Below are 22,473 nucleotides of genomic sequence, written 5' to 3' on the forward strand. Positions count from 1 at the left end.
AGAAGTGTGCTTTTGTGTTATTCTCAGCTGTTTGTTTTCTTGTATTCAGACTAACAGAGCTCAACCTAGATGTCGTTCAGTTGGCACTGCAACAAAAAAATACCCCCCTCTTGACCTAAAAAGGATTGCCACCAACTCTTTCCCCCACCGCCACACCCACTGTGTCTCTTCACATACAATTGCTACAGTCACGCTGTGAGGCATGTTCACACCGACCAACCCTATTTACACCAAACACACACAGAAGGTGTGTGTCGGGGTGGAGGGAACAGTGTTTTTATTTGTTATTAAACTGTTTCACTCAAACAAAAACAACGAAATTACTAAAATTATAACCCTGTTTACATTCACATCACGTCAGAGGAAAGGGTTTGGTAGCAGCAGGAACGCTGAATACGACGGGACTCTGAAACACCTTCATTGATTAGAAAATGAAGAAAATTTCAACCAATCAAGGGATTTTTTATTTAGTAGATTGTCACGCAGTAGGGGATCTGACTATGAGAGTAAAACAGAGCTCGGTTTGTTTGTTTTGATTCATACACAAATTTCATTTTGCTCGAAAACTGCCAAGCTTGGCTTCGTTATTTCAGGCACTCAACATCCAGTCTCAGTATCATTACAGTGCTCCACAAACTCCAACAGTCTGTGGAGGTTTGAGTCACTCCCATATAACCAGACCTTAACAAAGTAGGACATACGTGGGCATACAGGCTTTGATCAATACTGACTGGCAGGCCTTGTTCTTTCCTCTTCCCATTACTATTTCTTACTCTTCCTGCTTTCGCCTATCACTCACACGTCTACTCAGCTCCTTCGCCCTTAGAGTGAAGATGTGGACTTTGCACTCAGAAAAGGACAAAGACACCTTGTCACCCTGTGTAATGAAGGACTAATGAGCTGTTCAGACCAGCTGTAGTGTTTGTGGCTTTAACTCTGCTGTTATTTCCCACTGCTGGTGGGAGGAATATAGGGGAGATGTTGCTGTTAGTGTGGCACTGCCGAGCTGAGTGGAAAGGGCACATTACTACTGTCAAGCTTCACTGACTAACTCATCTCTGTAAGCAGCGTTGGATTCAGGAGACTAATACCACGTTGTTGGTTGGGGGCAACAGTTGTGGCTTTTACTTACCTCGTATTTGACACAACACAATGGGCATTCACTGTGTTTTATCTACAGTATACGTGTGATGAAATATGGAATGGATTTTGCCGTGCGGGCTGAAATGTGAATCGATGCTTTTGTAAATTTTATTACACCCATTAAATCAATATTTTAAATATTCTTGGGCACTTTTTGAGAATCCTTGTAGCCCCGTCAGATGGGCCTGATGTGTTGGTTTCGTTTTTCCAGGATCCCATCCAGGTGGTTTCACACATATGGCAGGAAAGATGGCGTCTAACCGCCGCAGTATGTTACCCATTGATGAGCTGGAAGTCCGTTTTAGAGCCACCTTGCTCGATATTGAGGAATGCATTACTTATACATCGCATGCAGTGCAACAGAATTTTTCTCTCCAAACGTGTCAACATATTTGAATTGCAATGGCTTATTGAAGGTGAAATTTTCCTTGTTATTATGGATATCTAATTTTTCGATGGCTGCACTTGAAAAACGTAGAGATGCACTGCATATTGTTTCCCTAGTGGAACAGGCACCCACTGCTGAGGAGTCAATTAAAAGGGAAAACACATCAAAGTCTTCTCTCCTTTTCCCTAATTTCAAACAAAGGAGGACCCACTGGCAAGGGCACACAAACAGGTGGTAATCCCTGTCTGCCGGTGCACTTGGGTTGGGGTGGGTGGTGCATTCTCATCCATACTGAGTCACTCTCACTGACTAATTGCCCAGCTTCATGCAACTTGTGCATTGACAGTGATATGAGTTTCAAGATGATGCCCAAAGCAGCCCTTGTCACGCCTTAGACCGCAGGGGCTGTATGTGTTGCCATGATAAGGCTCATTGCATTTATTTCAAGCTACTCATTAAGACTGTGCCCAAAACTATTTTTCCATTGTGCTCTTAAAATGATAGAAGCCAAGGGAATGATGCAAAAACATGCCCCGTGTGTCAGTGACTCTTTAAATGACAAAATTAGGAGGGACAGCTAGACTTTATTTGTAGAGCAACACTAAATGTATTATTCAGGGGACTTCTACTTCGACCTCATCGAGTTGTAATATAACCACGGCAGTTATCTTAGATATTTAACAAAAAAAATGAACACTACACTCTTGAAATTTGAATTGAATGCCACAATAATTTGAACGCTAACTGAAAATGTTGTCATTTTTTCTCTGGTTCACTTTGTATTTTAGCTGGATTTTTATAGTTGATGCTGAAAATCTTGCAAATATTGTACCGAGGCCTCAATATTGGATGTCCACTCATTATGTGGAGAAAAAGTCATGTCTGTTGTTTGAAAGACCAGAACGAGAATCCAGAGAGAGCTAACCTTTCAGTTTTCTAAATGTTTTCTATATTATTTATTGATGAAATGGATGATTGCATTTTCTTCACATGTTGTTGTAACAGAAATAAACTGTTTGTTTGACAGAAGTTTGAAGTTCATCCAGACCCGCTGGTCAGTGTTGCACACATGGCGTGTGCTGGTGGAGGGGTGTGGATGGCATTCTCAGAAGGTTCCTCCATTCGTCTCTTTCATACTGAAACGTTGGAACTTCTGCAGGAAATCAACATCTCAACACGCTCAACGCTCCAGAACACTGGTACATGCCTGTTTAATTTTTTGGGGTTTGTCTTTATTGCACGACATGATGCTTTCCTCCAGAATGCAGAGAAATATTCTTCTCCTTTGGTTTCTTGCACTCACAAGATTGACCTGATAAGTATCCATCTCGGGCCTCTGGAAAGCCATAATAGAGTCTCTCGGTGAATGACAGGGATTAATAAAAAAAAGATTAATGTCATTAAGCAGTAGTAAAATGGCAGCCTTAAAGATTTTATACATAGGATTACTTTGAAAATATTCTTGCCTTTCTTCAAATCCATGCTTGTTTAATATCGTGCCATTTTACCTCTTCTTCTCTACATGCACCTCCCCTCTATCCTCTTTTTGAGTTAATATTTTACTTTCTTTTTGTCCCACTTTTTCCCTTACGCTCCCTTTTTCATCTTTTCCACTCTGCTTTAAAATCCTCTCACCCCTGTTTTACTTCTCACTGCAGTGTGTTTAGGATGCCACAGAGAACCCATTACTTCCTGTGCACCTTCCTTCATGATGGATGAAATATTTATCTGCAAATGTGGGTGTTTTTCCCTTTTTTAAGCAAGAACTATGGTAAACAAATTAGAGCATACCTAAAAGTGTCTAATGTGATAATGATAGTTTGACTCAGTATCAACTTCGCTCAAACATTTTCAGGCGGTGGCTTGTGCACCTATTAGCCTATTTGTAACATGAATTCAGAATATTGAAGATCGCTTTAAGCTTAAGGGAGAGGTATAAATACATCTGGATTCAGAAAATTTGGTCCTTTTATTGAGTCACACCAGAGTGTGATTGATGTATTTAGAGCATTACTCCATCATATCAGGAATAAAAAGCTTTTCTCTTGTGAGTTGTGTAAAGAAAGAATACCAACAGGCATATGTTTCAAGCACAGAACCTTTCTCTTTTAGATCAAAGTTCCTTTTTTCCCCCCCGCTCACGAGGAGACTTTAAGGAGAACAGGCTCCTATGGCCATAGTATCTGGAGAAAACTGTGACCCAGAGGTCATCTTCACCCAGCGCTGGTGCTCCCCCTTGAAATATGCAGTAGATCTGTGGGAGGGTCACAGCCTCAAGACTTGGCCCTGGGGGAAGTTACAGGGTGAAAAGAAAAAGAGTTGCGCGGCTCAGGTCTTCTGGGTCCACAAAAGGAAGAGGATCTTTGACTTAAGTTGTGATTTGTTGAGCTCACAAGAGAAAAGCGGATCCCTCGACACTCTACAACCAAAGATACTGCACATGAATTACTGATAGTTGCTTTCCATCACTCGGTCTCTGCTCCCTTAGGTTTCTCCTTGACTTATGCTAGGACATGCAGTAATGATATACCCCCTAATCCTCTCCCCTTAATGTGATTTATACTCAACAGGGAATTCCAGTTGCAGTAAACAACAGAGAAGTTTCTGAGGCAGAGAAAACTGCTGATCTCTTCTCTACTAATGCCTTTAATAGTTCTATCCTTAGGGTGAAAAAAATATCCCAAAATAAACTCCTCAGTGACATATCATAGGGAAACATTTATCTTTTGGAGACATCTTCTTTTTAAGCTCCCACGATAAACCCACTACATTTCGGAGTGTGTACATTGCTGTAAAAATTGGAGGTGCAATATTGCTCGAGGTTAAGCTATACCTCCTTAATCTTTGCCATTATCCCTCTGTAACACTGTTCTAAAGACAATGCCTGGTGCCCACATCTTCCGACTTAACTTGAGATTTCATGGTAGCCTGTGAGTGGGTGTTCATGAGCATCATTCTCTCACTTAAGCCCTCTAACCAAAGCACAAACAGACAAACAGCTCAAATAAACAGTTTTGAGATAAAAGCCATTTCCCCCGACGTCTAACTAACTGCTGTGACCCTCTAACGTCTCCATCCAAAGGCCTCTGCGCTCTGTTTGCTCACTGCGCTTCCTCTTGTACACACTGCATGAACTTCTTACTTGGCAGGATTCATCTCTGCACAGTGAAATTAATTAATTAATAACAGTGTTGAGCCACTCATGCAAATCGTCATAATCTGAGCATGACACACAACCGCGTGTAAATACAGCTACACATGTAAATGAGCATTCTCTTGGTTGTATTCAAATGACTGTTGGTGTAATTCAATTATCATTGCCATGGATATTATGGTAAATGGTTCTATAGATAACTAGGCCACAGTGGGAGCCAAAAGCTGAGGGACCACATAAGGAATGCAAAAATAAATCCACAGCAACAATGTTTTTTTAGTCCTTTGTTAACTGGAAACAAAGAATGTGCATGTACAATAAGAGGGTGCAATTATCCTTTCCAAGGCACTAATGCAGTGCTACAAACAGCTCTGCAGTGGGAAACCTAACAGTACAAAATATATGTTGAATATTGCATCATGCTCTATAACAGAATTTCAAAGTTAACTTTATCCAAAGGATTATTAACACACTCTAAAGGAAAAGAAAATATGCCTGAATTGTAGCAGAATGAATAACAACTTGCTGCAGTGCATCACATCTGGTGTTATCAACTACAGACGAGAATAAATAAGTAGGTAAAGAGTTAAAGCTAATTCTGCTTGTCCACGTGCACAGTGATGGCCCTGGTTAAGATAAATAACAAGACACAAAAATCAAAACTTTTGTAGATGCGTGTGTGCGTGTGTGTTATCAGGAGAGTTGGAACTCCCTCCACTACAGTCAGCAAAACATTTCTCCCATGCCTTCTGCTTCGCTTGCACTCTAAATCTTCCCAGAAATTGCAAAATAAATATATTTTGAATAATAATGTGAAAATTACAGCCCGCAATTTTAAAAATAAATCAGCTAGTATAATTACGAAGCAGCTGAAAATGATATTTTTTAATAAGAACGGCCAGTAAAAAACAGCAGAGGTTCAAGCTACGAATAAGACAAGATATTGCTCTTCCCAAAATAAAATAAAGCAGGAGGTGGCTGTGTCTCAACAAAACTGTCACAGAGCAAAAAACACCAACCCCTTCATATCACAGTATCAGTTTTGTGCAGCATTGTTTTGGGGAGACACACCTGACACATACCTGCACAGCAGATAATACACAAACATGTGGCCTACAGCATGTAGTATACACACTCATATTTTCACCATCAGGACTTTTTAAAAATCAGACCCATGTTCGTGTTAAAGTTGGGTTTGTTTTAGTATAGAAGGTGCAGCGACTGTGAAGCAGGTGAAAACGATGTAGCTCCACATTTCTGAAGCACTCAGTTCGCAGACAAAAATGTTTAATATTGAGTTCACAGTCTCGTTTCTTCTGTTGTGCTTCTATGAGTTTTCTTTCAACTGGGTCAGTAGCAAGAACATGGATCCAACTTTTCATAATCTTATGTAACCCAGAGCCCTAGGTAGCTGTGCTGTGCATGTGTTAAGCTTGGCAAATACAGACTGATCACAGAGCTTAAACCTTACCTAAAGCTAACACAATGAAAGTATTTCTATTTATTTATTTATTTATTTATTTATTTATGTGGACATACTAGGACTGAACTGTTCTGGTATTATTAAAATAAATGAAAGCCCATAATTCATTCTCTAAAAGATAGACCATCCAGTCTGGTTGTATCTTTTTATCAGCAGGGAGTCTATTTTTATTCCACAATCTCCAATAACATGCTGGAGTTTTGAACTATGTTATTCTGTAACAATACGTGGTGAAGAAAACTCAATTTTCTGTCAATGTTTTCTATATTGCAGGTCAGAAGAGCATGCGAGTCACAAGTCTTCTAATTTGCCAGGGGCTGTTATGGGTGGGCACAGCTCAAGGCTTAATTATCACTCTTCCAGTTTCCAAACTGGAGGGCATCCCCAAAATAACAGGTATGGATCAGAAGGGGGTGTCTGACTCTGATTGAACGGCCTCTTAAGAGGTCAAAAGAAAATGGAGGAGTTGTGCTTTTTTTCGAAAGAAAATTACTCTGCACTGCCCATTATTGAGGTCGCACTTCACATTCTTCTTGTTACCGTGGGAATCAGTGCAAATATAACTAGGCTGACAAGACACAAATCATTGTGTGTATATATGTTTTCGAAGGATAATTTAAAAACTGCTTGGCTGTGTTTTGTTTATAATGCCAAGGAAATGAGGTCATTAGTTTCCCACTTGCAGTACCCTTACTTCACGGCCATCTTATTCCAGGCTAGTTTATTGAATAATATGTAAATATGCCACAAACTATAGCTGCCGTTATTGCTGCTATATTGGTAGGATTATGATAAATTGACACAGTTAACAGCTGATGACATATGATCCAAGGCTGGGTTCAAATCATTTCAAGTTCATACATTTGAAATTGGAACTTGCATTATTCTCACATTTAATTGATGCAACTCATGACGTCTTGACCCCGGCCCTGTTTACAGCAGAATGCCATTTGAATATTTTTGTCTTCTGCCTTCTTCAGGAAAGGGAATGATCTCACTAAATGCCCACTGTGGGCCTGTGGACTTTTTGGCGGCCACCACAAGTTCTCTGTCTCCTGAACTTCTAAAGAGGGATTCTGTTGGGGAGAGCCCAGACTCTGCATGTGTAGTCGAGGATCGCAGTGACAACTCCTCTCAGGAATCCCTGCAACCTTCCAGCTCCTACCAGGGAGAGGGGAGAGGCAAAGGGCGTGGCGTTCTGCTGCAGTATAAGCTGCGCTCCACGTCGGGACTGCCCGGACGGCCGTTAACGGCGCTGGGCGACGAGGCGTCGGACTCCTCGCTGGAGTCTTTAGAGCACAGCGTGGAAGACGGATCTATCTACGAGCTCAGCGATGACCCAGAAATGTGGGTCCGGGGACGCACTTGTGAAAGGGATGGGGGCCGCAGGGACAGGGTGATTTCTGCTGCAGTTATCTCTGGAGGAAAAGGTTTTCGCAGACTGAAGGAGGGAGCAGCAGCAGGTACTAGGACAAGTGGGGAGGGTTTAGAGAATATTCTTATGGTATGGCAGCTCCCACTGACAGTGTGATGTGGCAAACTTATGTGTATTCATAGAATTCTCCATAGCTTAGGCTTGAATCACCTACTCCATAAATTCTGTACATTTGAGTATATGATGAGAAGGCGGTGCCTCTGTCCCAGAGCATGGCATGTTATGTTCGAACCTGTGAAATAAGCACGCTAATGAGTTAATGCTGCTTATAAGTCAGCCCATAGGATCCTTTGAATGTTCAGGATGGCGCATCGTGATCTTTGCAGCAGAGGCACAGGCCACTACAGATTAGGTGTGTGCTGTGGGATTGTTTTGAACAGCTCCCCTCCTTAGTTAAGATTGATGCGCCACAATTTAACCTCATCATTGCTACGTGTGCCGTGCCACATCTACTCGGTGCAAAGGATTTCTGTGTGAGCGCCCATGGACACGACGCGTTTGAGAGGCAGCCTTTGTGGAATCTGCCATGCTCTGCAGAATTGGAAATGGACGTCTTTTATCTGATCCTGTGGGAGAGATCCCATCTGTTTAGAGCTGAAAGCTGGGGACTACCATCGCATCACAAAGCACATTAGCATCACTTTATAAGCTTTGCCAGCTTTTTTCTCATCCCATACAATGTGAATGTACGATACCTTGCATTGTGTCTCAAAGCTGAATCGGTGCTCTCTGGGGGAAAAAAAAAAAAAGAATGTCATTTTTCTTATTTTTTTGCAGGTGTTGCAAAAATTACTCTTGGTTCTTAAAGCGTACTTTGCCTATATTAAGAAGAGTCATCCTAGTACAGTGTTTTTAAAAAAAAAAAGAAGAAGAAGAAAATACGTGATTTGGAAAACTACCTGATGAGAGTCACAGATGGTGATACTCTACACTACAGAATCTATAATCACACTGCAGAATGATCTAATTATTACAGTTTTATTTGATCAAATGAAACTTTTCAGTGCCAGAGCAGCGTATTATCTTCCCGCAATATTATAAATGCCAGATATGTGTTTCATTAGTCACTGGCATGTATCAGCATAATTAAACAAATGTGCACCCTGGTTTGCGAATACTCGGCTCACATCAGTGGGAAGCCACATTCAAATATTCAAAGTTAGACTCAAACGAATGATGAAATGAAAGCGCTGCAGCCATCTAAACTGCTGTCAGCTGTGTACAAATACAAATGCTCATGTTTACAGGACCATTAATTTCAGTAACAGAGGAAGATTCTGACTAAATATGTTCTAATACAGTTACAATACAATTAACAGATGGTCGTGATGATGTATATTACCAGTGATATCACCCAGGACTTTAAGTCATGGAGACTTTTTCGTGTTTTCCTTCTGTTTTGCTAATGTTTTGTAAATATTTGGAATTTTAGTCAAACATTTTGTCCATAATATTTTATAATCAGGATATGAAGACGTCCTTAAACAACCTGTCATTCCTTATGTATAGAAACCTCACAGTTTTTCTGTGGTTATCATGTCTCGAGATTAGTTGATTTACAGAATTTGTGTTTAACCAAAAAAATATATATATAAAACTCTTTTTTTTAAATAATTAAAAAAATACAAAGGGATAACAAAGTATATGTAATGCAGTGTCCTTAGAGTCCATACATATTTTTAAACTTGTGAGCACCCAACAGTATGAGAAGTGTTCAGTGGTACTGTGTGAAGTATTTGAAAGGTTTTCCTTTAAGACGTCTTAAAGTTGAACACGTGTTGGCAGACTTGTAAACACGGACTTTCATAGAGGAACCCAAATCAAGAGGTACGTATTTTACAATGCACATCTTTCACGGTGTGCAGGCACAGTAGGTGGAGGCCACACAAGTATCCAACTACGACCTGAGTTTTGTTGATTTTCAATAAGCCTAGCGATGGTTAAGGTTATGGTATATCATTTTTCTCCACCTCTATTCTACTTAGCTTTTCCACCACACGTGGATTCTCATCTTATCCCTTTATCGCAGAAGCATGAAGTTCATGTTTTGTATTTCCCTGAGGCACACCGAGGTTTATTCTCTCTTTTCTTCTGCTCCTCACAAGTGAGATTCCAAAAAACGTTTTAAACATCCCGCTGTCAGCCGGAATCATTCAGGAAAAAGATAAAATAAAATAAAATGATGTAAACTGTCCTTGGATGCTGTCATCTAAATGTAAATCTAAATGTCACATCAGAAATGTATATTTTAATTCATGTGAAATTCAACGCTGCTGAAGGCACAAAACTCACAGTAACTGTAGAGATTGTTCATTCAGCCGTTTTTAGGGTTATTTTTTGCCTCGATTGGAGAGGGAATAGACAGCAAACATGGCTGGAATCAAACCAGGAGTGTTGCATTTGGCTACTATGGCACTTAACTTATTTAAACAGAGCATAAATGTAATTTCTGCAATAAAAGTTTCATATCACATATCAACCTTGGCATTTCATTTGCTTACAGTATTGGCCTGCAGGTATTATCCATGCACTGAATGTTAATACTCAAGAATGAACATAATGTATTACTAATTAGAAGTCCTACTGTACTAAACCTATTTCATTTTATATAAAGGACTGCAACTCTACTGACGTTTTGAAATAAGAAGCAGTTTACACATTGTTTTCTTCCTGTGGTGATCTATATAAGTAGATTTGACAATTATTTCTTTGAGCTATGATAACATTTACTCACAACGTAAAGATGCTGAGATTTGACAACATTGTGACAGTACTGAAAGTAAGAAGCCTCTGTTGTAAACACCCATCGCCTACTTTGATGTCGTTGTACGCATAATTTTCCTGTGCAGTGAAGCATTATTACCGTCATAAAAGATGCATCCACCCTAAGTTCCTCCTCTTAGGTTTGTTGGCTTATTTACAGGCTTCGTTGTCACATAGTTCCCAGATCTCAGTGACTCGTTACTTTGGCGAGTAGAATATTATCATAGCTGATAGAAATGTAACGTCAATAAGGTTAGAAAAGCGATGAAGAAGAATTATACTTCAAGTAATAATATTGCACTTGAATGGCCACAAGCATACAGGAAAAAATGCTTGTTTCCTTTTGCTGCAGTACTTCGATGTTACATGTCTAAATATTGTCTAATGTGCATATACTAAATTAAAGCATTTCATTGAAGATGAGTTTAAGCTTGATTTTTATTTATTTACATGACTGATTAATAATAACGGGGCAGTGGATGCTGTCAAAAGTTTACTATATTGCTTGTCATTAAAATGTTGCTACTTTTCTGAGATTTAGCAGCAGAATGTCCTCTATTTGTTTGATACCATCATTTGGGTAATTACCTCATTTTATTTTGTGTTTGGTTATTTAAATTATAACAGGCTTAATCTGTTGGAAGCCGGGCTTTTTAAAAAAAAAGAAACAACAACAAAAACCGAACTTTTTGGGGACTACTGAGACTGAGGAAAACAAAAGCTGATGTAATTTTTAATTTTGTGCTCAGTGGTTTCCCACTACCCCCAAGACATCACATCACAGGCTACTTAGTCCAGGACTTTTTTCTTGTTATTTCCCAAGAGCATTGTTGGCTTAAAACTGAAGACGGCATCAATTTTACAAGTGGATTTAATTTAAAAGAAGAAGAAGAAGAAGAAGAAAAGCATTGATTATATCCTTTAACAGTCAGTAGGGGACAAAATGTTCCAAGCCTATATTTCCCTAGATTGACAGCTTTTGTCAATCATAGGCACTTTACAGAGATGTAGTTTCTATAAGTGCAGTCTTTGAGTAGAACTTCGAAGTTAAATTATCGCCACTGAGACTTGTTTTGTCACATCCTTTATGCCTCTTCACCTTCATCGTAGGTAAAGTGCCAGAGGCTTATGTCGTTGCATGGCACACTGCACTTCAGGGAGACGGGCAGGATTGTTACCGGCACACTCAAAAACACACTGGGGAACTCCTACCATTCCTCAACCATCCTCTTTCACCCCTCCTCCCTCTATTGCCTCTGCCTGTCTTCCTCTCTCTCCCTCAATGTCTTTTTTTTATTCTCATTTAAAATGTGCCAATGAAGTCTTTACAAATATAGAATACTTTGTAGTAGGAAATCCAGCCATGCTTTTTCCTCATGAGTAATTCTCAGGTCAGTGTACACGGGTGTCCTTTGACCACAGCTATATTAATAGTCTCCTCTTCCTGCTACTTTCACATGGAGCAGTCAGGCCACATGAAGGCTCCCTTTAGTGCTGACAATGTCAGATAAAGGTTCAGAGGGTGGGGGTAATGGGGCTGTGCGCCAATGAGTTGAGCTTCCACAGCAGCCTACAGGAAATTACCACGAAAGGTCAGCTCTTAAATAAACCATAAATGATGGACTAAACAAAGAGAGGTCAAACTGTGGTTCAGCTGTATGCAGCAGATTTAGATTACATGTCTAAACTGATCACAACCAGCTGAGGTATAAACCTACTGTAACCTTGTGCCCATCAGCTGAGGCTGAAGAGGAAATAACGAAAACATCCATCCAATATCTATCCAATAATGACATAATTATTTTTTTTTTGTTTGCTGATTTTTATTTTACTTTTTAATTGACACAGGTTGCACAGTCTGGATAAAATTCACATATTACAGACAAGTGCAAAAAATAATCCCAAATATGCACATTCAAGCACACGCTCATGCATACATGCAAGCATTAATGCACACTGTAACAAAATCTTAGGGCACAACCCTGAAAGAAAAAAGAAGAAGAGAGTAGGGATTTGCAGTACATGAGTAATCTGAGAAGCGAAACGATTGTTACCACTGCACTAATCTTCTTAATATTTGATTGCTGTAATACACTGCTCTTATTGCTCAATCCACACATTTTCACATTTGTAGCTGGTGCAACATTATGCTGGACCATATTGATTGTGCAGGTTTAGTGTTGTGTCTTGCTTTTGTGTTGTATCATGTTTATTTTATGCATCCATTGATTTTACAGTTTGTATCAACTTCTTGTTTACAGTTTTTATTTTAACCTGTTTTTCTGCATTGCTATTTATTTTGTGGCTTACCACCCTGTTTTTAAATACACTATGCAAATGAACATGGACTAATTTTCTTTTTTTATTTAAAATAGTAATAACGTCCAAAGTCACTGATTCAGTTAGATAAACATAAAAGTCAGATCTAGATCAGAAAATAATGCATTCTCTGCCATTAATATGCCTCTTCATTTCTTGGGTATGCGCACAATCTAGGTTTTGTTTACTTGTACTCCTTTCAGTTTTGCCGCAAGCTCTCATTTACCCAAACTTTTTGGCTCATAGATGTTATCGTGGGAGCATCCAATACGCAAACATGCATCCGGCAGCACAATAAGGATGACACCACAACAGGGAGCTCCTGAAAAAGTCCATAAAACTCCAGTAAGAACTGAGAATGTAACACTGATCTGATAAAGCAGTGCTCAATTGCTTCCTGTACCAAGGTCAACAATGGAGCACATGCTTGCCTAGAAGCGAAATGAGAGGCCAAAATGCTGTGCCAGCATTCCACTGTCAAACCCCAAACAGTATAAGGCATAAATAAGTGTGCTTTTTCTGGTGGGACTTCACAAACCCCCTTTTCTAAACCTTTCTATAGATATTTTCTGCCAATTAACCCTGCTCCAGGAGAGATTTGCCTATCTCAAGCCCCAGCTTTGCGCCTGTGCAGCTTGCGGCGTCACTCTCCCTACGTCTCAGGTATAATTTGCATGCCTCGGTCAAGGCTAAACTGAAGCGGATGAAGCTTTGCAGTTTGAAGGTCTCCCTGCTTTATCTGCCGACTCCTAAAAGCCTGGCATATTTGCATTGCTTTTCATTTCCGCAGGCTTGGCAGTACGAATGATAAAGGAAGAAGAGCACACTGTACAAACCTTGCCTAACAAAGGAGGCAGTAGCTACTGATTTGCATACGAAGAATGCATGGATAAGGCCCGCACAGGGCTGCCTCGGGTCTTATTATCACCCTCCATCAACGCTCGGAGCTGATGCCTGTCAACATCTAATGCACAGCCCCAAAGAGATAGGCTAGGTCACATCATGATGTCAGATGTAACTGTCTCCTCTGGCAATGTCAGCTTCAAATAAACAGGAAAAAAAATCAATATTTTAATAGTGGATATTGTTTTTGAGTTCAGAAACTTAGAGCTGAACTAAATTCCCTCAATGTCTCGTTTAAAGTAGGACTGTCTTTTACAATCCTCTCCTGGCTGCTTATACTTATGTTTTATTTACAACGTTTTAATCATGCAAAAGACTAATACAATTTTGATAACTGTACATTATTTAACTTGTCCCAAAGGAGAGAGGTCTGTTTAATGGCATGATACATGGCCTGTATTGAATAGTAATAATCTCCCAGAGTTTCTCTCTCTTTGTCCATCTACTTGTATAAAGGTACTGAAAAATAAAAATGTGATTGCTGCTTGTAAAAGTAGCGTCTCTGTGTGCTTTGGATTGCTTTATGTCCCTTTGACAATGGCATTTATGTGTTTTTTTTTTGGCAGTCTGTAAAATCATAATAGGTGAAGTGCAACTTGCAGAGTTTTATAGCCAATTTTCTCCAAATGCATTTATATAATGTCTCAGGCCAACGTTCCTATCCCCACTATTTATTTACGGTGCTACGCATAAACTTGCCAGTTTTACATGTTTCTGCACACCCTTCTGTCCTGCAGTGTTTTATTTTCCAAGTCTGTTTAGGCCTTTGAAGGGCGACCTTCAATTCATATATCTGTTGCTATAACTCTTTGCTACTACCTCAGTGGGACCTCTGTAGAGAAGATAAAATTTCTTTTTATGTCTCGCAGTGTATCTAGTCACTTTTATGCCAACATTTCTCTGACTATTCAAACAAAATGAGAATGTTAGCATTCGGGTCCAGGTTTTCTCCTTTTTGCATCCCTGTTGAATCTGGAAGCCAGCCAAAGAGCATTTCAGAGGTAGGTAAATAATGTGTTGAATGTGGCTCTAACCTGCCTGCATTTCACCGGAGGGGCAAAACTATGACTTGAATTTTTTTCTTTCAGTATCAAAAGCAGCAACATCTCATCTTCACTGTCTCTGTCGATCGGTTTGACACCTCCGAGGCAACGCTTGCATCACCTGAATCACACGATTCACAGGATAGCTAAGCAATTTTTATTTTTGATCCATTGTTTTTAATATTAACCATATTTCCAACCATCCAAGTTTCCAAGCGTTTTTGTTTTGTTTTTGTTCAGTTTTCTGTGACTCTCATTCACATGTTTCTGACTTGTTCTCACTCTTACGCGTCCTCATTATCTCCCTCTCCATCTCTGTCCTGCATCACTTTCTCCCTGGGGGGAGAGATGTGCTGCACCTTTTACTGCTCTAGTCTTCAGCATGACAGATGGAGGCTATTAAAACACATTTTCATTGTATTATGGTAAATATGGCAGCCATGTTTTATAAAATATTACTGTTCCCAAGACAGTACTAAAGGATGCAAGAGGAAATCATAACTGTCCTGCCACGGGTTTCTCTCTATATATAAAGTAGATGTGGTATCTCTGATTTAGTTACTGTGGGTTGTTTTTACAGAGCTACGGCATGTCAGCTGTGGTTTTGATGGCCCTAGTTCAGAATGAAGTATTTAAAAAAAAAAAAGAGAAGAAGATATGACATAAGCTCATCAAGCATGATTTCCTGTCTTGCACGAAAGGAGTGTAACAGAGTAATGGACTTTTGTACAAGGCATCAAGTTTGACAGCCACTTACACGGTGCAGTTAAGATTCTTGGTTTTCCAGAGGTATAGAAAATCAATGTGAGTGGTGGCAGGTATGATATTTATTCAAAATGCACTCCCTCTCTTGATAAAAAGAGGAGAGGAGGGTTGGCTTTGCAAGAAGCTTGGCAGCTTTTAGGCTGTCTATTTTATAGAGTGGACATTCACATAACCAGCAATGACAGTTTCTATTTTTATACCCCTCACTCCTCTGAGAAAGACCCTGCAATCCAACACTGTCACAGCAGTTGGTTGGACCACAGAGAATTCATTTCTTTTTCAAATACAGAATAGAAAAAAACCCCATTGTATTTAAACAGTAGTAATACAAAATAATGATCAAAAACATGTCCAATATGTTAAAACAGAATGAGCAAAATGTAAAAAAATTATTTATTTATTGCTTTTTAGGCAATAAACTGTGCAAAAAACACAGTCAGCCTTGTTGTTAAAGTTAAGCTACTGTGATTTAGGGCTGAGAATCGTAGAGTATCTCACAGCTTGTGACTCTTTGTGGCGGAATAAGAAAACAAAATACCTCTAAAATGGCAAAATCCCAGTAGTCTCACACTCTGACTCCCTCTGTGTGTATAATTATTGTTAAATCTAAATAATTCATTTAATTAGCTTTCTGATTTGTGTTCCCCTGCTGTGGACCATTTTCCCAGTTTCTTCTTAATCACTGCACGTTAGTTAACTTTAGTTTTTTTTTAAAACTCCAAAATATTTAAGAAGCAAAAGAAGTCCTGAAGTAGTAACAGGTAAGACAGACATTTGGCCCCAGTGCATTAATAACTGCATCGAAAAACAAAGTGATACAATAAACTGCTCCTTCAATATTTTGTTCTAACCATAATGGTATTTCTGTAATAATGTTTAAAATGTGTAATTTTCGAATTTTTTTTTGTGTCAGCAGAGAAAGCAGGGCTTCATGGCAGTGCAGCTGCACACTCAGCACATTTCCTAACTAACTTTCAGGAGGAGGTGAGACTGCCAGTGGTCAGGGAGTAGAAGTTTTTGAACTGTACTGAAGACGCAGAGAAATGCAGTGACTGTGTCATTTGGCTGCTATAGTTAAGATCAAATATAACTTTGAATCTGTAAATACAAAACAAAATACCAATAAATTTGATGTGTCACATGGCCCTCTTCCTATTGAAAAAACAAAAGTTGTATCCAAGATGGCCGACTTCTAAATGGCCACCATGGTCACCACCCATCTTGAGGAGTTTGCCCCCTCACATACTAATGTGCCACAAACAGGACTTTAATATCACCAACCATTCCCATGTTATTACAGTGTATCCATATAAATGGCCCACCCTGTATATGTAGATAAATAGATAAACATGTATAAACATAGTGCACGGACAAGGCATTATGACGCTAAATTCACATTACAGTGATGATTATGTGGTGACTTCTATTACAAAGTTGTTTCAGTTGTCTGAACGATGGGGGGATTAAAAAGTTAAACGTGACTTTTTCAAACCTTTGAACTTGCATTACACTCAGCTGACGGAGGAAAATGGAAGAGGAGAAGTGGAGCTGTGGACGTTAGTTTTAATTATTTATTGCTTTATTTTTTCCACAAAGGCACAAATAGATGATGGTGAAGTGCATACACACTCAAACCAAAAACAACTACTGCTAACACACTGACTCTGCACGGACAACATGCCAACATTAGCATGCCAAGTGAATGCGTGCCAAACCCATCCAAGCAACCAAAGCTTGGCTTTCAACAGGTAACAAAAGCTGAGATGCTACAAGTAGTCGGGCTCGTGGCACTGCAGTCCATTTCTTCCTTGTATGTGTTTCTAGTATGACTGCTCTAGCGTTGCTGAAGTGCCTTTTGGGCTGGTTTTCAGCTTTGCTGTCGGCTTTGTGTTAAAATTTGAACACTAGGAGAAAGAACTTGTGTTCATCCTCATTAGAAAAGGGATATGTGTCAGTGTTTGGGACAGCAGCCTTGGGTTTATGTTGTTAAGTGGTAATGACAATGCATCTCATGGCATATAAGGTAGTAACTTTAAAGTGATGCAATGAGTAGTGTAACAAATTACTTTCTCCAGCCAATAATTAGGTAAAATAATTTACTTCTTTCAAATAAAAGTAATGAGGATTTTGTATTTTTTTTATAATGACTCCAAAAGTATCAGTGTGTTTTAAAACATACTGATGATAAGGATCCACGTACAATGAGGCTTTTAGTTTTAGTTTGTTTGCTAATTTTTCTGTAAGACACACCAGCTTATAGCGACTCGTGTGGAGAGTGATTCATGGCCCCTAAGCTTACGCAAGCCAATTGGGTGGTACCTGCCCTGCCAGCAATGTTCCCTCTAATTTTTCATGTGTCTGAGCAAACACACAAACTCCCTGCGCGCTCCCTTGGACCACTGTGAGCAACAGTAGACGTGTGCACTGTGGTCAAGCCAGCATCGAATCCATCCAAGTTACATGGTTTATTGAAATAATCAAATTACAGCGTTTACATTTATGTTAGACTACTTTTAATTAAGTGCTTTAGCCCACTTACAATGAAAATGAAAAAGACCTTGTTCATGACCTGTGTAGTATGTTAACACTATTGGAAGTAAAAATAACTTTAACTCCAATTTTCAAAACAAAACTTTCTTTATTTTTTATTTCTATAAAGCTCTGACTTGTATTCTGAGTCTGTGGTCTGGTAGAGAGTCTGTAACTCTCTGTCTGCAAAATACAGTATATAATGACCAATGTTGGGCAATTAATTATATACGTAGTTACTTCTTCAAAAAAGTAACTGAGTTTTGCAAACAACAAAGTTTTTTTTGCAGCTGTTTACCTAAAAATGCAGCCAAGGCGTTTTTTAAATAAACATTTCAAACTATTTACAGAACAATCAGCTGTTCTGCATCAAATTTGATGTCACAAATTATTTGTGTCACTCCAAAAATCATTTCTGTCCACTATGAGATAAAGGAGAGCAACAGCCTGATACCTGCAGGCCTGACAACAGGAGATGTATCACTCCTGTAACACCTGTAACATTCAGCAGTCGCCTCATTGTTCTGACACACACAACAAAACTATTGACCACACTACACACTAACTACACAAGATTTGCGTTAAACGTCGAAAATCTCTCACATCTCAAATCACTTCTAAAACTTCCCCCTTCCTAAACCTCAAAATGCAATGTTGCCATATCATTTTTTGATTGGTCGACATGGTAAATTTTTTGACCAATAGGAAAGGGTGGGGTTTTTTTTGGCATTGTTTTTGCTCACAGGTGGAGAGTGCTTTTGAGCGTTTTCCTTATAAAACGCCGTTTTTACTGTTTCTTCCCGCAGTAAATATAAACAACGATATTATTCAGGAAGAAAACCAAACATTGCAAATATTTTTATCATAACTCTGGTTTTACGTGGCCTATCAACACAATTTAAAAACTGGTATAAAGTCCACACTTTTTTCGTCAATTGTTCCGTCTGTCCTGCTCACATCTCCAATGGTTGTACACGCTGTCATTAACGTGGCTTCACTCCACATCAGCCACGCCGCCTTGGCAGCTAAAACACTGGTGTTGGCACATAAGGACGCTGTCATAGCCTGTCAACGACGTTGATTGGCTGCGTATATATGAATGTGAATCGCATTATTGGCTGGACTATGGGATAGGTGGCATCGTTCTAATCACATACGGGAGCAGCCAGTCACTTACTGACTAACACTGCAAAACAGAATTGTTAAAGTATTAATTTTAATTTCAATTCAGGTTAGATTTTTTCTTTTTTGTGCGCAACGCAGATTTTCTGTGCGCAGAGACCGTGCCAGCAGTGCGCAATTGCGCACACGCGCAACTTAGAGGGAACATTGCCTGCCAAAGGTGCCAGACAAACAGACTGAAGACAAACAGCAAGTAAACAAATTTCTGGTGAAACCAGATGCAAATCTTGTAAGAATTTTTTATGTTCAAGACAAACACAACTCTTTCCAACTGAAGATTTTCCTGTAATTCAGGATATGGCCATGCATATTAGCCTACTTCGAAAAGCACTTTTTGCTGAAAAGGCAGCTGTGTAAAATTTTTCTTTGTCTATTCACTTTACACACATCTCAGCAAGAAAGGAATGTTGCTCCAAGTTTTCTATACTCCAAGGTGGCTCAGTGACTTCAACATTTATTCAATGTTGTTCAAACAGTAAAAATGAGGGCTCCGCTTAAACCACCCATCAGGCTTTGATGCATCGTGCATCTTGTGCAAGTGTACAGAAGCATCCATCCTTAGACACAATTAGTGATCCAGTTGGTGTTCCAAAAGCACAGCTTATTAAAAAGAGGAGAAAAGTTGACGCATTGTTTCATTCATTGTTTTTGCAGCATTTTTTAAAAACTGTATGGCTGTGCAAAAGTCACAGCCATACAGTTACAAGTACCAACATGTTCAATGACAGCTCATTTTACCAACCCACTTGTTTAAACCTGGAGTAAGTGATACATTTATTTGTTGTTTGGTCTAACTGATTTAAGCCTTTCAGCTATACCAGCTTTAACAGGCCAAAGCATTTATTGAGCGTATTGACTGAATATAGCCCTTCAGTGAAACCCTGTTAAGTTTTGACCAATTTTCTTTTATTGTTACTCTTCCTCTGCTTGTCTGCAGGGTTGAGGATTCTCAGCAGTGGATTCAGAAAATGCTGAAATACTTGACGAATGAACTTCACCACCCACTGTGTAGTGCAATCATCTTCAGCACAACACAGTAATGTGCACATTTCTCTACCCTTGTTTCTTTTTTGGATCTGCGGTCCAACGGTCTCAGTTTGTATAACAGCCTCATCTAATCAAAACGGGAACTTTTAGCAGTAACAGTGGATATTCTGTATCACGTGAATATTAGACACATGCGTTATTTCACACTTTGCCTACCATATGAGAAACACACCGGTGTTTTGCAATAAAAATATTCTTTAAATTCCATAAAAGCTATCATTTAATTATACTGCTTTTGTTCTAGAATATATTTCAGCAATGGGAAATAGCTGCTTACTGTTTTACAAACTTTAAATTCAAAATTTCTATTTTATTGTTATTTCTCCTGTGGGGTCAGTAAAGTTCTATTTTTCATGAATTATATTATGCTAATTCCTAATTTGATTAAAAAAAAAAAACAATTAACACTTTAAAAAACCCACACTTCTTTCTAGAGAAGTAGCATCATTTCATTAAAAGCAGTCAGAGGATGCTGGATACAAATGCGAGGTTTACTCCCCTGTTGTTACAGAGGTAAGACAGAGTGGGAGTTCACAGTAAAGGCCGTTGTGCACTGCGAAGGTCACACTTGGAGTATACAGTACAAACAGCGGATGAGTTAGTGCTCTGAATTCATGAACAGCCACTGTTTGCAAAGTGCAAACAGATGCCCATAATCCCAGTTTACAAAGATGCCTTTCTCTTGGACACTCTGTATAATGGAAAAGGTACAAAAACAGTATTAATGTCAGAGCAACTGTCAACAAAAGACATATCAGCTATTGCTTTCTTTTTTGCTTAGGAGACATTAACACAATAGAGAGTGGGCATATCTGAGGAGCATTTCTTAACACCCCCCATCCCTCCATTTTTTTTAACAGATTGGACTCACTGGTTCTTTCTTATTGCTTGAGGTAGTTGTCACACAGTAAATCAAAATGGGCCAGGCAGACAAATAAGCCAATGGTTACTGAAGCGATTATGTTGCTGTCACAGTCTAAAGGGTTTCTATATTTGCCAGAGTCTGTGGGATTTTTTTTTTGGTCTCATCTCTAATATAGGATTACCCCTTTGGCATGCAGAGCAAGTTTAACTAAACAGTTTAATGTTCTAGTGCCTGAGTATTACCACACAGCCACAGGGATCCTAGCTCAGATTTAAGAAATTAGGTGGCAAAATTGAATAAACCCGATACCCCAAAGGACTTTTATTGTGATATCAACAATCCAGGTGGCATAAAGTAGAAGGTAATCTTACGGAGTATAACCACTGGAGACAGAATGTGTATACATATCAAATTGGCTGGTGTGCCTAAGGTTTAATGCTCATGCAATATGAAAAGCTCAGTGAGAGGATGTCCGGGACAGTCAAAGCTTATCAGATACATTATGTAAGGGTCTCTATGGACAGGAAGCCAATACTGCAGATGGAAAATCTACTCATGCTGAGCAAGATGGAGTGAGAACAATGCCATACTGTATTTTCCACAATTTGTTATTTAACTTAACATTCATTGTTTTCTTGTGTGGGTGACTTTTGAGGATAGCATAATTATCAGTATTTTTTTTTAAGTAAATGTTCTAATACTATGTTCTCTTTTCACAAGCTAACAATGGAGATAAAATACACTGTTACCAGAGCTCCACATATTTTTTTTTAATTAAAAACAAAAATTGCATTTTTATCTTGTTTGTCTGCATCGCAAATCAGGTGATATTTTGCTCAAGACAAACTGTGCAGAAAATTTTGCACTACATTTCTAGCAGATCAAAGTTTCTATTTCCAGTATCTTCTGATTGAATGGGCACAAGAAGTGGTGCTGGTGCTAAATGGGCTAAAGTTGTTCAAAACATTTTTTATGACTCAAACTAAGGCTATTACCCCATGTACCTGGGCTGCACTACTTACTAGAACAAATGTTAAAATGGTAATATAAGAACACTGGGCGGAATGGATTCAATGGCAGAACTCAGAGGTCAGGTTTTGCGCATTTATTCACAGTGAAAACAACAGGGTGATATATACAGGTTGTGATGGGGGAAACAGAGGCTCCAGGGATCCAGGCAAAAGGGCCATCCAAGCAATCCAAACTCTCCTCTCTCATTCAGCTCAGGTAGTCTCTCCAAGCACTCAAGGGAGGGAAAAATCCAGGGAAGGTCTGTAAAACGAAGGAAAGAACAATGAGATTAGTTGTAAGGGAAACACACTAGACTAAAGAGCCAGGGCTTTACTAACAGCATAGTTCAACAATCCAGCAAAGACTGAATCTCAGCCACCACCTTAAGTACTGGCCTGCTGATGAGATCATCTGGAACAGGTGGTTGATTACTGCAGGCGTGT

General features: G+C 39.2%; 1 protein-coding gene across 4 annotated transcripts in view; it reads left to right on the forward strand.

Annotated features, from left to right (window-relative positions):
* The window catches only part of arhgef10la (Rho guanine nucleotide exchange factor (GEF) 10-like a), a 114,983-nt gene extending 104,194 nt beyond the window's left edge, over positions 1-10,789 (forward strand). For all 4 annotated transcript variants that reach the window (XM_023155086.3, XM_023155087.3, XM_012918184.3 and 1 more), the window contains 3 exons: positions 2,559-2,730; positions 6,442-6,564; positions 7,149-10,789. In XM_023155086.3, coding sequence (XP_023010854.3) covers positions 2,559-2,730; positions 6,442-6,564; positions 7,149-7,699 — 846 coding nt within the window. In that variant the 3' untranslated portion in view covers positions 7,700-10,789. The remainder of the gene's footprint in view (positions 1-2,558; positions 2,731-6,441; positions 6,565-7,148) is intronic.
* Positions 10,790-22,473: the final 11,684 nt, after the last annotated feature.

This window comes from Maylandia zebra, linkage group LG5 (genome assembly GCF_041146795.1).
Source record: "Maylandia zebra isolate NMK-2024a linkage group LG5, Mzebra_GT3a, whole genome shotgun sequence".
NCBI classification, from domain to species: domain Eukaryota; kingdom Metazoa; phylum Chordata; class Actinopteri; order Cichliformes; family Cichlidae; genus Maylandia; species Maylandia zebra.